At 41.9% G+C, this 17,273-nt stretch overlaps 2 protein-coding genes across 2 annotated transcripts; both read left to right on the forward strand.

Moving 5' to 3' along the window:
• The first annotated feature begins 5,976 nt into the window (after positions 1 to 5,976).
• LOC135516303 (claudin-15-like) lies at positions 5,977 to 8,614 on the forward strand. The gene is made up of 5 exons (XM_064940476.1): positions 5,977 to 6,507; positions 7,051 to 7,215; positions 7,461 to 7,542; positions 7,707 to 7,814; positions 7,965 to 8,614. Exons 1-5 carry the CDS (start codon positions 6,291 to 6,293, stop codon positions 8,059 to 8,061), a joined length of 669 nt encoding a protein of 222 aa, XP_064796548.1. The 5' UTR covers positions 5,977 to 6,290; the 3' UTR covers positions 8,062 to 8,614.
• A 406-nt stretch (positions 8,615 to 9,020) lies between these two features.
• Positions 9,021 to 16,136, forward strand: dnajc3b (DnaJ (Hsp40) homolog, subfamily C, member 3b). Its single transcript, XM_064940475.1, has 12 exons — positions 9,021 to 9,527; positions 9,925 to 10,035; positions 10,351 to 10,475; positions 10,653 to 10,727; positions 11,030 to 11,173; positions 11,417 to 11,598; positions 11,875 to 11,994; positions 12,957 to 13,062; positions 13,291 to 13,411; positions 13,694 to 13,826; positions 14,066 to 14,214; positions 14,442 to 16,136. Exons 1-12 carry the CDS (start codon positions 9,443 to 9,445, stop codon positions 14,582 to 14,584), a joined length of 1,494 nt encoding a protein of 497 aa, XP_064796547.1. The 5' UTR covers positions 9,021 to 9,442; the 3' UTR covers positions 14,585 to 16,136.
• Positions 16,137 to 17,273: the final 1,137 nt, after the last annotated feature.

A 17,273-nucleotide genomic window follows, 5' to 3' on the forward strand; every position in this document is an offset into this window, starting at 1 on the left:
GGAACGCACAATCCCTCCATCAGTGCTCAGACTGACCGCAATAGGCTGAGACAGGCTGGACTGAGGGCTTGTGGGCCCGTTGTAAGGCAGGTCCTCACCAGACATCACCGGCAACAATGTCGCCTATGGGCACAAACCCACCATCCTTGGACCAGACAGAACTGGCAAAAAGTGCTCTTCACTGACGAGTTGCGGTTTTGTCTCACCAGGGGTGATGGTCTGATTCACGTTTATGGTCAAAGGAATGAGTGTTACACCGAGTCCTGTACTCTGGGGCCGTCATGGTGTGGGGCGGTGTGTCACAGCATCATCGGACTGAGCTTGTTGTCATTGCAGGCAATCTCACTGCTGTGCGTTACAGGGAAGACTTCCTTCTCCCTCATGTGGTACCCTTCCTGCAGACTCATCTTGACGTGACCCTCCAGCATGACAATGCCACCATCCATACTGCTCGTTCTGTGCGTGATTTCCTGCAAGACAGGAATGTCAGTGCTCTGCCACGGCCAGCGAAGAGCCCGGATCTCAATCCCATTGAGAACGTCTGGGACCTGTTGGAGCGGAGGGTGAGGGCTAGGGCCATTCCCCCCAGAAATGTCTGTGAACTTGCAGGTGCCTTGGTGGAAGAGTGGGGTAACATCTCACAGCAAGAACTGGTCAATCTGGTGCAGTCCATGAGGAGATACACTGCAGTACTTAATGCAGCTGATACCAGATACTGACTGTTACCCCCCCCCCCCCCTGTTCAGGGACACATTATTCCATTTCTGTTAGTCACATGTCTGTGGAACTTGTTCAGTTTATGTCCCAGTTGTTGAATCTTGTTGTTTTCATACAAGTATATACACGTTAAATTTGCTGAAAATAAACGCAGTTGACAGTGAGGACCTTTCTTTTTTTGTTGAGTTTCCATTCACATTCCTTCACACTATTCCTTTACGCTGCTGCTACTGTTTACTATCTATGCATAGACACATGACCCCTTCCTGCATGTACATATTACCTGAATTACCTCAACAAACCTATACACTGCACATTGACTTGGTACCTGTATATAGCCTTGTTATTGTTATTTTATCATGCACAATTGGCCCTGCGTTGTCCGAGTTTGGCAGGTGTAGGACGTCATTGTAAATAAGAATGTGTTCTTATTTGACGTGCCTAGTTAAATAAAGGTTATTCATATATATTTTTTTAAATTGTCGGTTAAGGGGTTGTAAATTATCATTTCATAGTAAGGTCTACAACTAGTATTCGACGCATGTGACAAATAGCATTTGATTTGGCTGTTCACTAGCCTAGTTCAGTTTGGTGTCACACGCTCCAGAATGGATTCACTCACTGTGGACATCATTTTACAACAGGAAGGTTTAAAGATTATGGATGATAGGTTATTACTTATGTAGGCATTATCAGCCGACAGCGATGTTAGCTAGCTACTCATTAACTCTTCGACACGACCGAAACTCACCATGACACAGCATCGGGCAAAAATAATTCTCATTTGGGTTGGTGTGCTGAGGCCAGGGTCACAAGGAAAAGCACATCACATAAAAGGGATAGTTCAGGCAAATTACAAATTAATGTGTATATTTGGCTGTGTTTACACAGGCAGCCCAATTTTGATATTTTGGCCAATTATTGGTCTTATCGGTCAAAAGACCAATTAGTGGAAAAATACCAGCCTTAGTTTCATTACTTTGATAGGCAAGGAGAGACTATAATCCACAATTTGGTTTTGTTAAATTAGCCACTGCCATCAATTGCTAATATAAGCATTACAGAGAATGGCATTTAAGTTTCTATATCAGATTGACGGGAAACCCAACATAGTTTCTGCATTGTCCATTATACCAGAGTAATTTATCTGATTACTGGCTTCCCCACATCCTGTACACACACACTTTCCTAATCAGTGCTGTTATGGGAATGGTAATAGATAGTTTTTTATTATCTTAACCTATTACACCAAGGACATCACAAGGATTCATCAAATAGTCCAAATGCTATGAAATATCACAGCCATATAACTAATCATTTAAAACCACTCAGTTAATTGGCAGATACAGTACTTAGTGCCTAATTGATACTTAGCTGGAGTGAAATCAACATAGACATGTGGTTCCCAACACTGAGAAACACTGGTTTACACCAGGGTTTCTCAAACAATGGGTTGGAACCCAAAGTGGTTATGAGAATAGATCTATAATCACACACTATTTCTTCTTAATTTGAGTCATTGAGGATGATTTGCGTCATGGGAGGACGGCCAATTTCTCAATTGGGTCTCAAGCAGAAATAGTCATAAAAATAACCTTGTCTAGACTAACTTGAAACTTACATCTACGCCCAACCAACCCCTAACTCACAGCTTTAGCCAGTGCACTTGCAGAGTAATCACATTTTAATGATGACTAATACCTGTAAAGAGTTAGGGAAAGTTACACACCCTTCAATAAAAAAATCACATAAAAAGAACGTTGACAGTAAAAGTCATAACAACATAAAGAACTAATGGTTTGGACAACAGCTCAGAAGCCATGCTGGAGCAGAGGAAGCCATACAATTAGGCTTTGGTAAACATCTCTCGTTTTCAGAGCAAGTGAACTCCGGTGTCGGCGGACAACAGAACTAGCAGGATAGAGGCTAGACTACATTTACTAGGCAGCATCTCAATAGCCTCAAGAGGCTTTCTCTCTCATTTACTGACATGAAATAACTGGACAGGGCAAAAAACAATGTACAACAACAGTATCACTTTCACCTGTCCGTTGTTTTCAGATCAGTTCAGATGAAGAAGAGGAGATGATAAGATGAAGAAAGGAAGCCAAAGACTATTGAGATGCAGCCTTAAATAGTAAGACAACGGCCCAGTTCAAATATGTAAAGCATGCACCCTTCATATGATATTCACTGGATTGTGTTGTGTTGTGTTGTGTTTCACTAATTGGTTGACACAAATGCATTAGCAGTTTCACTGTTCCAACACTAAAACCACATCTATTTGTTAACCAGACTTTTATCTCTTCGTAATAACAGTTCCTGATACTTCATGAAAAATGTACCCATATTTCCAGGGAGGGTGCGGCCTTTGGCACTCTTGCCTTCTCTCACTCATATTTATTGGCCAACAGTGTTTTCTTCTGGATTGATTTTAAAGGCCCTCCTATTGTCCTTACATGGAGTTTGCACAAATGTGTTTGCTTGTTTTAAATTCTCTGAACCTAAATACTTCAACCCCCTGTCACTGAATCAGGTTAAGGATTAACATTGTTCTGAATGGGCATATTAGTGGGGGTCTGGGTTCCAGGGAGTGTGTGACGATGTTACACTTACTCTACAACAACCATGCAACAGATGGTAGCCAATGTGATTTGGGTGTGTTACTTGGAACTGGGCAGTTTTAGTGGGATGGTAAATGTGACAGTTGACCTTGTGTCAGTTGGCCTTGAAGCAATGAAATTCACGCCCAAAACAAATGTAACTGGAGGAACACATTTTGTCCAGATCTCCTCAGTCATCACTTTAAAACACCAATTTACAACACCTGACTCTATGCCAGTTAAGAGGTTGTCAGCATCAATATCATGTTGCCTGTATTCTTTAGTGGAACTGGCATAGGTCAACCTGCAATGATGCAGAAACTGAATTTCATATTGAAAAATATAAATAGGCTATGTATCAAATTAAGAATAAAGAGAAAAAATATTTGGGAAGTAATGTTGGACAATGTAACATCTCAATGTTTCAGTTATATTAGTACATCAATTATAATATATTGTATTTTATTTTTTCATTTCAGCTTTATTTAACCAGGTAGGCTAGTTGAGAACAAGTTCTCATTTACAACTGCGACCAGGCCAAGATAAAGCAAAGCAGTGCGACACAAACAACAACACATGGAATAAACAAGCGTACAGTCAATAACACAATAGAATTTTAAAAAAGAAAGTCTATATAGAAGGGTGTGCAAATGGCGTGAGGAGGTAAGGCAATAAATAGGCCATAGTAGCGAAGTAATTACAATTTAGCAAATTAACACTGGAGTGATAGATGTGCAGATGATGATGTGCAAGTAGAAATATTGATGTGCAGAAGAGCAGAAAGGTAAATAAAAACAATTTGGGGATGAGGTAGGTAGATTGGATGGGCTATTTACAGATGGGCTATGTACAGCTGCATCGATCGGTTAGCTGCTCAGATAGGTGATGTTTAAAGTTAGTGAGGGAAATATAAGTCTCCAGCTTCAGCAATTTTTGCAATTAGTTCCAGTCATTGACAGCAGAGAACTGGAAGGAAAGGCGGCCAATAGAGGTGTTGGCTTTGGGGATGACCAGTGAGATATACCTGTTGGAGCGAGTGCTACGGGTGGGTGCTGTTATCGTGACCAGTGAGCTGAGATAAGGCGGAGCTTTACCCAGCAAAGACTTATAGATGACCTGGAGCCAATGGGTCTGGCGACGAATATGTAGCGAGGGCCAGCCGACTAGAGCATACATGTCGCAGTGGTGGGTGGTATATGGGGCTTTGGTGACAAAACAGATGGAACTGTGATTGACTGCATCCAATTTGCTGAGTAGAGTGTTGGAGGCTATTTTGTAAATGACATCGCCAAAGTCGAGGATCGGTAGGATAGTCAGTTTTACTAGATTCTCTTCTTGGCCTTATTGGTGTAGTAGAGGACATTAGGCTCTGTCCTCATCACTGACTCATACTTGTCTATGGCATCCTGATACCTGAAGACAAACATTTAATAATATTAATTTTTAGGACAAGAGTTAAATAGAACCGCCATAAAATAGTCATATCTAAATATCAACCAAAGTGTTTACAAATAGGTTTGGTGATAAAAGTGTCAAAGAAACCTCAAATATAAACCTGTTGAGGGAACACAGGAACTGAAATATAAAACTCCCATAGGGACTGAAACATTGCCCACAGGGAGGGACTACCACATAGAGATGTGCTACCATATAAGACCACATACTTATTTTCCACCATAATTTGCAAATAAATTCATTACAAATCCTACAATGTGATTTTCTGGATTTGTTTCCCTCATTTTGTCTGAAGTACACTTCAACTATGACAGACAAAGTGAGGGAAAAAAATTATGAAAATTACAGGCCTCTCATCTTTTAAAGTGGGAGAACTTGCACAATCGGTGGCTGACTAAATACTTTTTTTGTCCCACTGTAGGTAGGTAGGCAGGGATTGACCTTGAGGGTTGCCCGATTGCTTGTATGTATGGTATGTTTGGCAGCGTGAGTGAAGGAGGCTTTGTTGCGAAATAGAAACCTATTCTAGATTTAATTTTGGATTGGAGATGTTTAATATGAGTCTGGAAGGAGAGTTTACAGTCTAGCCAGATACCTAGGTATTTGTAGTTGTCCACATATTCTAAGTCAGAACCGTCCAGAGTAGTGATGCTAGTCGGGCAGGCGGGCGGGTGCGGGCAACGAACGGTTGAAAAGCATGCATTTAGTTTTACTAGTGTTTAAGAGCAGTTGGAGGCCACGGAAGGAGTGTTGTATGGCATTGAAGCTTGTTTGGAGGTTTGTTAACACAATGTCCAAAGGGCGTCGTCTGCGTAGAGGTGGATCAGGGAATCACCCTCAGCAAGAGCAACATCGTTGATATATACAGAGAAAAGAGTCGGCCCGAGAATTGAACCACAGATTGTTCAATTATTTATTTCCTAAAAATCCATGTAGGCTAAGTCAACTTTCATGTATTCCGACATACTGTAAACACAAGGGCATAGAGCAACCGTTGGACTTTTGTGAGTCTCCATTGCCTGATAGACACCTGTTCAGTTTCAGGCTGTAAAATGCAAAAGGCAGATAGGCCTGGAGAGAGAGAGAGAGAGAGAGAGAGAGAGAGAGAGAGAGAGAGAGAGAGAGAGAGAGAGAGAGAGAGAGAGAGAGAGAGAGAGAGAGAGAGAGTGAGTGAGTATGTGTGTGCCTGTGTGTGAACCTGTGTGAGAGGGGGTGGGAGAGAACACAGGTTGACAATGATAAATCATTGAGCATATCTGTTGCTCTCAACAAACTTTCTCATTGGCAACCTAACACAACTGTGTCCCAGAAGGGGAACAGACACTCAAAAGCATTTGCACCGGTGAACTATATGTTCGGTTTTTTTTTTAAGCCTGAATATCCGAAACAAAAATAAGTGAATCTAATAAAATCGAAGAGGATACAATCTAACGAAGGGATATACCCGGTTTCTTTCTCTCTATTTGTCTATCGCCTTCTCTCTTTATTTATCACCAAATACTTCAAAAAAACAGAATGGATCCAATAGTGGAGGTCGCCGCCTTGCTGCTTGGGTTTATAGGATGGGTGATGGTGGGGATAGCTATACCCAACCGTTACTGGAAGGTTTCCACCGTTGATGGGAGCGTCATCACTACCTCCACCATCTATGAGAACCTATGGATGTCCTGTGCCACGGACTCTACAGGTGTCCACAACTGCCACGAGTTCCCCTCTCTGCTCGCCCTGAATGGTACGGACATCCTAGAGAAAGATATTATTTTCGATATGAAAAAATTGTGTTAAGGAATAAATGGATTTACTGCCTGTGGTGATATTGTTTGGTTGTCGTTACACAAATATGTCAAGGTACACTTTTTCTTAGGAATGTTTTGTTTGTGACTGAGGGGTCAAAAGGTTCAAATATTATCATCCCAGAACGACATCAATAAACAATTCATTTAGGTTGAATCATTGGTTGATATGAAATCAGTCAAATCAGACCTTTTTTTTCCACATTTAGAGTTTTTAGAGTTTTTTTCTTCTCTAATCAACACAAAACAGAAGGATAGTTCCATTTCAATAGATCGTATTCTTAAATATCATCGTAATTATTGGCTATTATTTGGCTATAAAATGTGTAGAACTCAATATGTTTCTTTACAAATCACATTTGAAACAAATGTAATAATCCTGCTATTTGATATTACAGTATAAAAAACAAACATGTTATAGGCCAATTCATTTTGTTTGTGAAAGTGACAATTTGTGTTTATTCATATGCACTGTCCCGCAGGATATATACAAGCGTCTCGAGCACTAATGATTGCTGCGATTATTTTCGGATCTATCGGGCTCCTTGCAACCCTGACCGGGATGCAGTGTTCTAAAGCAGCTGGAGAGAACATGGTTCTAAAGGGTAGAATAGCTGGTGTTGGAGGTGTCCTATTCTTGCTTCAGGGTAAAGGGATATTCTTGTCTTTAACTGTTTATAGTCATAACTGCCACCTCTTAAGGATCTTGTGCACAATTAATTGAAATAATCTCTCTCTGTCTCTCTCTCTCTCTCACACACACACACACACACACACACACACACACACACACACACACACACACACACACACACACACACACACACACACACACACACACACACACACACACACACACACACACACAAACCCCCAAAAATCTCTCTCTCAGGCCTGTGTACAATGATCTCAGTATCTTGGTATGCTTTCAACATCACCCAGGACTTTTTTAATCCATTATATCCCGGGATAAAGTAAGTGAGAAGGAAATTACCACCCAATCCAATTACTGCAATTAAGCTACTGGCACACTGCTGTCCTCTGCTGTCTGTTAGACAGAAGAGCAGTCACCAAACCAACATGTAATAGCCTATTGTTTATGAACTTGACAAAATGTAGGACCTACTGTGTTTTGCAGGTATGAGATTGGAGAGGGCCTCTACATTGGCTGGTGCTCTGCTGTTCTTGCTATCGTTGGGGGATCTTGTTTGACATGTGCCTGCAAACTGGGCACGTCTGAGAAACAGTGAGTTCAGTGGATACTGTGTGTGTATGTGTGTGTCTGTGTTTGTCTGTGTGTGTTAAAATCTTTAATGCACGTGGGTTGGTTATTGGTGGTTTTATTTTATCTATGTTTGCCCTCCTCACCCACTCTTCCTCTCATCCCCTTCCTCAGATCTTACCCTTACCAGCCCAGGGGCACAGTGTACTCTGGCAATGCACCATCGCAGAGTCAGGCTGCCACTTCCTATGGCCGGAACGCCTACGTTTGAACAGAGATAGAGAGCACACCAATGAACCATGGGGATCAACCTTTATCCACCATGTCCAATGCCTGCAAACCAGACTCACTGTTGACGTGTAAACAACATCTATAGTGCTGAGGGAGGTTAAGTGCTATACTATGAAGGATTATGTATTTCATATTTGGATCAATCACCTCATATTGAAGACATTATGGCTATTAGTTTGGTTGTGGTGCACTGTGCAAACATGTCGCCTGTAAAATAACTCGCAATAGCTGAGGTGTCTAATGACAGATGCCTGCATTATATAACATTTTTTTATTTTCATTATGATATAGGCTCATGTTGGCATGAAGAGGGATGATTTGATGAAACGTCTAGATCTAGGGGAATGTCCAAACCAGCAGATTAAGACTGTTGATTCTCAAGTACTGATGTTATGGAGATGTTTTGTATTGTTTGTACAGTTTTATAATGTCTGAGATGGGTGTGGCTGTAATATGCCATTCTGAATGTTTGTTTTAGTTCTTTAGTTTTGTTTACAATTCCACCCAATAAAAATATTATTTAAATACTCAAATTCCTATTTTGTTTGTATCTAGTAACCTAACGTAGCAGGCTTCTAGTGAGGAATGAACATGATCAACCATATGTTTATTATTATTACAGACAATAGACATTCTTTAAATACTCAAATTTCTATTTTGTTTGTATCTAGTAACCTAACAGTAGCAGGTTTCTAGTGAGGAATGAACATGATCAACCATATGTTTATTATTATTACAGACAATAGACATAGTGTTTGGCCCACAGATAACACTGAGGTTAGGCATATCAATAATATTCCTTTGTGAATATTATGGTATGACCAGTGACTGTACAGTGACGGCGTAATGTGCCATATATGGACATGGGAGTATAGTCTACGAGCTAAAATAGTTCATCCAATGAGACCGCCCCACGTTGGTAGGCAACAACGATGTGTGCTGCTAGAACCGGCCACTCACCGCACAGAAATGTAGGGCATTTGATTCCGTGAAGGAGGGGGTAAAAACCGGACCGGGTGAAGTTTCACTTTAGAAAGCACCTAAGTTGACGGCTGGCGAAGTTATTCAATGTCATGCCACGTAGAGAAAACTAAAATAATTTATTAGATCCATGCGATATTGCAATTTTGGCTGTCTAAACAACGTTGTTCTACGCTAGTAAAATATAGGAACCTTCAATTAGCTCTCCAAGGTGTCACTCGGAACTATTTCTTAACCGGACCACTAAAACATATAGCCTCAAAACGATGAAGACGTTATGAAGAAAATTACCGTTTAAATGATATCGTACGTAGTTTGCAATTCAATTATATCAGAGACGTGAAATATACAACTCCGGGAGAAGTGTGAAGTTTATAAGTATGGAGTCGGGGCGACGGAAAGGTCTCAGCGGGGTCCTGTCCTCCTTGTCACTGCTCTGTGTCATTCTGGACCTCCAGTTGGACGGTAAGATAGCAATGTGTTTTTGCCCGAATAGTTCAGTCTGCATAGAGCTGTTGATTAAAAAAATACGGTAACTAAGTATTCGGTTATTTCCTTAGCTAGGTATGCTACGACCGATTGTACAGGATAATCAGGTAGTTTTCTGTGTGCCCTTACTTGTTAGCCTAGCTAGTCTACAGTGGTTATCGAAACCCTTTGGCTGTTGGTTTACTTTTTTACATACTCCCTTTACAAACAAGTCCTATGATTTACATCTAGAGGGATGTCTACTGTTAAAATGACACAACATTTCATGAACATAGCTACTTTGTCTCCTTCATTTAGGTCAGTTCCTATGTGGTTATGTGAGCAATTGCCTATGGGGGCTTCCAAGAGGCTCACACTAAGTGTTTTGTTTCAGGTGTCTTGGGGGCAACCCATGTGGAGATTGAGCAGCACTTGGAGATGGGCCGTAAACTGTTGGCTGCCGGTCAACTGGCGGAGGCCCTGTCCCACTACCACTCTGCAGTGGGTAAGGTTACCAACCAGACACACACATCATTATAGCTCCAACATCACTGCCCATGTAGCCTGTTTGTCTGTCTCCCTCTCTCTGTCTGTACTCTGTTTGTAATAAGTCGAGCTGCTTCCACATAACAAAGTCCCTTCAAGTGATGGGTTATTTCTGATCTCTCTCTCCCTTATTCTTTCAGGTCAACACATTGAGTGAACTACACATTCTCAGTAAAATGTGTCTATGTACACCTAATAAATAAGTCACATGAAAGTAGAAATCTATTGTGTTCTCCTACTTATCTACTGTATTTTACCCTGTCCCTTCCCTCAGAGGGTGACTCTAAGAACTACCTGACCTACTACAAGCGGGCAGCTGTGTTCCTGGCTATGGGAAAGTCCAAGTCTGCCCTGCCGGATCTGACCAGAGCCATCCAGCTCAAACCTGACTTTCTCGCTGTGAGTGGACACAGACAGTTGTTGACAACATCTGTCATCATGATAAATCACGGTTATGAACAACAATTGTGTGATTGTTATTAACTCTTAGATTAAAAAACAATCTGTATCTTTCTCTATCTCCGTCCCTCTCTCCTCCATATCCCCTCTTCCCTCTCTCGGCCTCCATGTTTCCAGGCCAGACTGCAGAGAGGGAATATCTTCTTGAAGCAGGGTAACACCCAGGAGGCCCGGGAGGACTTTGAGGCTGTGGTAAGTCTAGATGCATAAAAATATAGCTATTATTCTACTACTACCATACTATTAATTATATTTCTATGTCTAGTTACACCTTATCCATCTGTCAACCAAAATATCACTGCTTTTTTCCCCCCATAACCTCATCATATACTCTGTCTCATATTGCAATTTTTTACTATCCTTTTGTCATTACAATTATGTGATGTGGGTAAGGGAATCTGAATGTATTATGTATTTATAGACCTGATATGATTCATCTATTATATATTTATAATTACAGTTTCTTCAGAAACCTTACTTTTTAATTTCCTCAGCTGCAGCGATCCCCTGACCAGGACGAGGCGCGGAACCAGCTGATGAGGGCCAACGAGCTTGAGGAGCTGCAGGAGGAGGCCCACGCGGCGCACCACAGAGGAGACTACAGCACCACCATCACTGTGCTAGACCGCGTCGTAGAGGTAGGGAGTAGCTCCACCACAGGGCCTAGTCATTGGGCCTGGTCATGGAGGCAGGGTTTAGCTCTGCCACAGGGCCTAGACATTGAGAACTCTATTTCACCTAGCCTCTTAAACTTGATCCTCAATACCTTCATCAATCTGTGGTGCACTATACTTCAACAGACTTGGTATCAAATCATAAATTCACACCACTGAACTCCCTACCTACCTACCTCCCTCCCTCCCACCCTTCTCTCTTTCCAGCTCTCCCCCTGGGACCCTGAGTCTCGGGAGCTCCGGGCTGAATGCTACATTCGTCTGGGAGACCCTCGGAAGGCCATCCAGGACCTGACCCCCACCACCCGGCTGAGGAACGACAACCGAGGTGCCTTCCTCAAGCTCAGCACCCTGCACTATGACCTGGGGGAGCACCAGGAGTCACTAGGGTATGCTCACTAGAAAATTGTGTTAGTAATAGGGCAGAGTGATTTAAACAAACAACCACATTTACCAAGCAAATACATGTAAATTAAGAGGTTGTGAGCTTCAGAGCAACATTGGTTTGTGTTTTTGTATCTGTGGTTGATTTTTGTGACACTTGAAGTTTGAGAGTTAGTAAAGAATGCTCAAACATTTCAAATTTTTTTTTTTTTTTTTGACAGGCAAAAATCTCAAACCGCTTTGCAATGTGTAAATCTGTTTCTCTTTCCCTCCCTCTGCAGTCATGTCAGGGAGTGTCTGAAGCTGGATCAGGATGACAAGGAGTGTTTATCCCGTTACAAACAGGTGAAGAAGCTCAGCAAGCAGCTGGACTCTGCCGAGGAGCACATCCAGGAGGAAAGGTCAGTACCACTGCATCTAGCTAGTATGGCAGTCTAGTCCCTGTGGTGGTTTCTTATGTTTTCCTTGACACTAAAGACAAATGCAGTTGCCCATCAGACAAATCTGAAGTATTTTAATTTTTTACATTTTTGGGGGGGTTTGATGAACACTGTCCCGAAAATGTAAATGAGCGATTTACACGCAGAAGCACCATATGTTGCCTGCCTTTCACCAGCACAAAGGGGAGTACTCAAAGATCAGTACTGGAATTCTTTGTATTTTTTATCAGTAAAAATAACAAAAAATCATATTCGAGAAGACTCAACTTGCCCGTCTGCCATAAATTGTTTATCATTCACTTAAACAATGGGGAGGAACCAGAAAGAGAGTATGTTTTAGGCTACTGGAATTCTATGCAGTTTGGTTGTTTTTTTTTTTTTTTATCACCTGCCTAATGGGGCAACCTCAGAGCATGTTCAACTTGAGCGACGGCTCAGTTCATATACCCCAAGCAATAGGGCAACCCTTAAGGTCAATCCCTGCCAACCTACAGTGGGGCAAAAAAGTATTTAGTCAGCCACCAATTGCAAGTTCTCCCACTTAAAAAGATGGGAGGCCTGTAATTTATCATAGGTACACTTCAACTATGACACAAAATGAGAAAAAAAATCCAGAAAATCACACTGTAGGACTTTTTTAATGAATTTATTTGCAAATTATGGTGGAAAATAAGTATGTGGTCTTATATGGTAGCACATCTCTATGTGGTAGTCCCTCCCTGTGGGCAATGTTTCAGTCCCTATGGGAGTTTTATATTTCAGTTCCTGTGTTCCCTCGACAGGTTTATATTTGAGGTTTCTTTGACACTTATCACCAAACCTATTTGTAAACACTTTGGTTGATATTTAGATATGACTATTTTTATGGCGGTTCTATTTAACTCTTGTCCTAAAAATGAATATTATTAAATGTTTGTCTTCAGGTATCAGGATGCCATAGACAAGTATGAGTCAGTGATGAGGACAGAGCCTAATGTCCTCTACTACACCAATAAGGCCAAGGAGAGAATCTGCTTCTGCCTGGTCAAGGTGGGTCCCATCACATAGACGCGTTTAACCCATGGAGTGGGCAATATCTAGATTAGCATGACCTGTCCCTCTACTGAAGTCAATTGTTAGTGTATCGGAAATTCTCAGAATTACTTTTACAACGGATTTCGCATAACTTTAAAAATGATATTACTAATTAAGTAATTACAAATAGAATGGGGAAACAATGATGATGCTTATAAGTGTTACGCCATTTGTCTCCACCAGAACAAGATGCCTGCTATGGCAATAGACATTTGCTCAGAGGCCCACCAGAGAGACCCACGCAACATCAACATCCTCCGAGACAGAGCTGAGGCCTTCATCCTCAACCAGGACTACGAGAAAGGTACTTTCACCCTCCTATTACTGTAGCAAAGAGAATGATGACACGTGGTGATAAGACTTTGTGCCGCATTTGTGTCCCCTCCGTCAAGTACTCAAACACCGGCTGTCAAACTTGCCATGTAAACAAACCCGGTGTTTTGTAGCCAGGACCAGTCTAACGCCACCCTGATTACGGCACATCCAAATCCCAGCGGGATCATTGTACCAGCTTTGTCAAGTATCCATTTTGATCTTTCTCTCTGCCTTTTTTTCTCCCCCTTACCTTGCCCTCCCTTCTCTCTAGCGGTGGAGGACTACCAGGAAGCGAGGGAGTTTGACATGGAGAACAATGAGATCAGGGAAGGTCTGGAACGAGCCCAGAAACTGCTCAAGCTCTCCCGGAAGAGGGACTATTACAAGATCCTAGGTGTCAATAGGTATGACTGACCTAGAGAAGGGAGCTCTGTTCAAATACTACTTCGCAGCATAATGTCTTCCTTCCTTGGAATAATCTACAGTGTATTTATGATCTATAAGGAATTGGACAAGTGACAAGTTGATTCTATTTGATGAAATTCTATTTTCACCATCTGTGATCTCCTCATGGTAATGGGGATGCATTTGCTCCTTGTATTCAAACAATATTTTACATTACCAACATGTTGTTTTTCTCCAGGAGTGCCAACAAACAGGAAATAATCAAGGCGTACAGGAAACTGGCCCAACAGTGGCATCCTGACAACTTCAGAGAGGAGTCGGAAAAGAAGGAGGCAGAGAAGAGGTTTATCGACATCGCCTCTGCTAAAGAGGTGCTCACCGACCCAGGTAATGAACTGTATATGTACCTGATAATGTTGCTCAAGCTGGTAGATAAGATCACTACTAACTAAACCCTCCCATAGTGGAAAATCTATGACTGTATTTAGGAAGCTGTAAACTATTTGCAGTATGATAACGTCCTGTTGGACCACTTTCCTGTAATCTACATGTGTTGAAAACGTAGCTGGATACTTGTTGTGCATTATTCATGTCTCCCTACCCCGGACCGTTAGAAATGCGCCAGAAGTTTGACTCTGGTGAGGACCCCCTGGACCCAGAGAGTCAACAGGGAGGCGGGCAGGGTGGCCAGGGATGGCCCTTCCACTTCAACCCCTTCGAGTCTGGCGGCAACTACCACTTCAAGTTCCACCACTAGAGAGGATGAGACAAGAAACATGGGGGGGGGGGGGCTGACTGACGGAACCAGGAAGGATTTACAATTGGAGGATTTTAGGGCTTATGACAACCTGTGGAGTAACTGGTGGACGTACCCAGGGGTTGGGGATTCCGGTTGGATGTGGGGTGTTGTGGGTAATGTAGTGAGACAATGGGGATGTGAATGACACTGTCAAAGGCATTGGACTACTACTGTACCGCGAGGGGTTGAGTTGTACAGAGTTAAACTTTCCTACCACAAATTCTACATGGATGAAACTAAGTGACAATGTTGTCGGCTGTTGACTCGAGTGGTCGAAGACGCGCAAATAAAGTCCTGCATTGGTGCGCTGTTCAGTCCTCCCAACTTGGCCCAGGCTGTTGATCCTGTCATTGCATCCCTCCATGTTATTTTTCTTTGATGTCTGCTGCTGCTTTTACTTTTGCTTGGTATTTCTTCCATTTTTCGTCTATTCAACGTAGCTCTTTTGGTTTTTGCTCGACTAGCCTGGATGCTGGACTGTTTCTCCATTTATTTAAAGGCCCAGTGCAGTCAAATGTAACTTTCCTCTGCTGCTTTATATATATATTCTCTCAGGATGGATTAATATTTTGAAAATGGTATAATGCCCTTTTTAGTATTAGAGCTCTTTGACATTTCAGCCTGTTTTGGTGGGATGGAGTTTTGGCCTGCCTGGTGAATTAGTTTAATTGACCAATAAGAAAGAGTTACAAACCCCTCTGACAATAAAAGCTAGACCACTCCCAGACAGTCCTAGCAGAAGTATTGCTTGAGAAAACAATTTGAAATAAAACGACTCTACAGTAAGGTACTTCATTATTACCCAAAAATGACTTGATAAAGATAAAAATGCTATATTGGACCTTTTTAATAATACTTAGATAAGCTCAAGTTGGATAAAAGCAGATTCAGACTGGCACCCAAGCTGATTTATATTCAAAGCTTTCAGAATGTTTTAGAGATTGTCTTTTTCTTCTTCACTAAACAATGTCTGGTTTTATTTTTATCTGCAAAGCTTTGAATGTTCTTCACAGAATATACTCTTAACCTAACTTAATTGACACAACAGGTGTTATGGAATAGTTGGTGACCTACTCCTTCCTGGTTGTGTACCCGGTCAAAAGGGTGAGTGGATGAAGCATGTCTGTCTACTTCCTGAAAGAGCCTGTTCTCGCTGTCCTTTGAAAACGTTTCATTTTTTTATTTGCCGGTCGTTTTAATAACTAATCCTCCTGTGTTCCCCAGTCCAAAGCAACTGAAGGGACTCCCTGCAATGACAAACAAATGACTTGCGTCATTTTTTGTGTATCAAACAAATTATGGACTACAACCAAATGATGGATTGTCAATATCATCCTGTCAAGTCCACTTAACATAATTTGAGTTCTAAGGATGCAGTATAGCTGTAACAAAGCTTTTTATGTCACCGACTGCTCAACTACGTGATCATTTTAATGTTTCTAGGGGGTTTTCTCGTTGCCAACCAGAATTAACCAAAATGCTCAAACTATTAAAATATGGAAACAAACAACCCTGTTCTCTGGTTATCTTTCACTGTTATAAATTCATGGTTCAGGTATCATTTCAGTACTATACTGATGGCATACCATCTTTAGCTCATGTTTGAGTTGTCTTTTTTGCAAACCATCTTCCAATAGCAAGCAGGTCTGTCTCGTTCCAAGAAAATGTTAATGTGTGCTTGAACTATTTGACACACTTATACACTGAGTATACCAAACACATTACCAGAAAATAGCCAACTTTTGCAATCCTGTGTGATCATGTAAGCTCGGGTCCCGGAGTCTGAACCCAGCCCTGGTGAAGGTAGGAAACAACGCCACTTTGCTGCTCCTCAACACAGGGGCCCCAAAAGGGTGAGTGCTCAGCCCCCTCTTGTACTCCCTGTTCACTCGACTGCGTGGCCACACACGCCTCCAATATAATCAAGTCTGCAGACGATACAACAGTAGTAAGCCTGATTACCAATAATGACAAAACAGCCTACAGGGAGGAGGTGAGGGCTTTGGCAGAGTGGTGCCAGGAAAATAACGTCAACAAAACTATGGAGCTGCTCGTGGACTTCAGGAAATAGCAACGGCACCTCTTCAACCTCAGGAAGCTGAAGAAATATGGCTTGGCCCCTGACACCCTCAAACTTTTACAGATGCACAATTGAGAGCATCCTGTCAGGCTGTATCACCGCTTGGTACGGCAACCGCAAGGCTCTCCAGAGTGTGGTCAGCCCAACGCATCACCGGGAGCACACTGCCTGCCCTTCAGGACATCTACAGCACCCGATCTCAAAGAACGTCTATCTCAAGGCCATCAGACTTTTAAATAGCCATCGCTAGCTGGCTACCGCCCGGTTACTCGACCCTGCCCTATATACATAGACAAGGAATCTCTGGTCACTTTAATGTTTACATACTGCTTTACTCATTTCATATGTATATACTGTATTTTAGTCCATACAACTGACATTGCTCATCCTAATATTTATATATTAATTCCATTCTTTTACTTTTAGATGTGAGTATTGTTGTGAATTATTAGATAATGTCGCTACACCCGCAATAACATCTGCTAAATATGTATATGTGACCAATCAAATTTGACTTGAACAGCTAACTGATGGCCTCAAATGGTGTGACCTGGAAAGACTTGTCCC

The sequence above is a fragment of the Oncorhynchus masou genome, chromosome 27 (genome assembly GCF_036934945.1).
Source record: "Oncorhynchus masou masou isolate Uvic2021 chromosome 27, UVic_Omas_1.1, whole genome shotgun sequence".
In the NCBI taxonomy this organism is placed as follows: domain Eukaryota; kingdom Metazoa; phylum Chordata; class Actinopteri; order Salmoniformes; family Salmonidae; genus Oncorhynchus; species Oncorhynchus masou.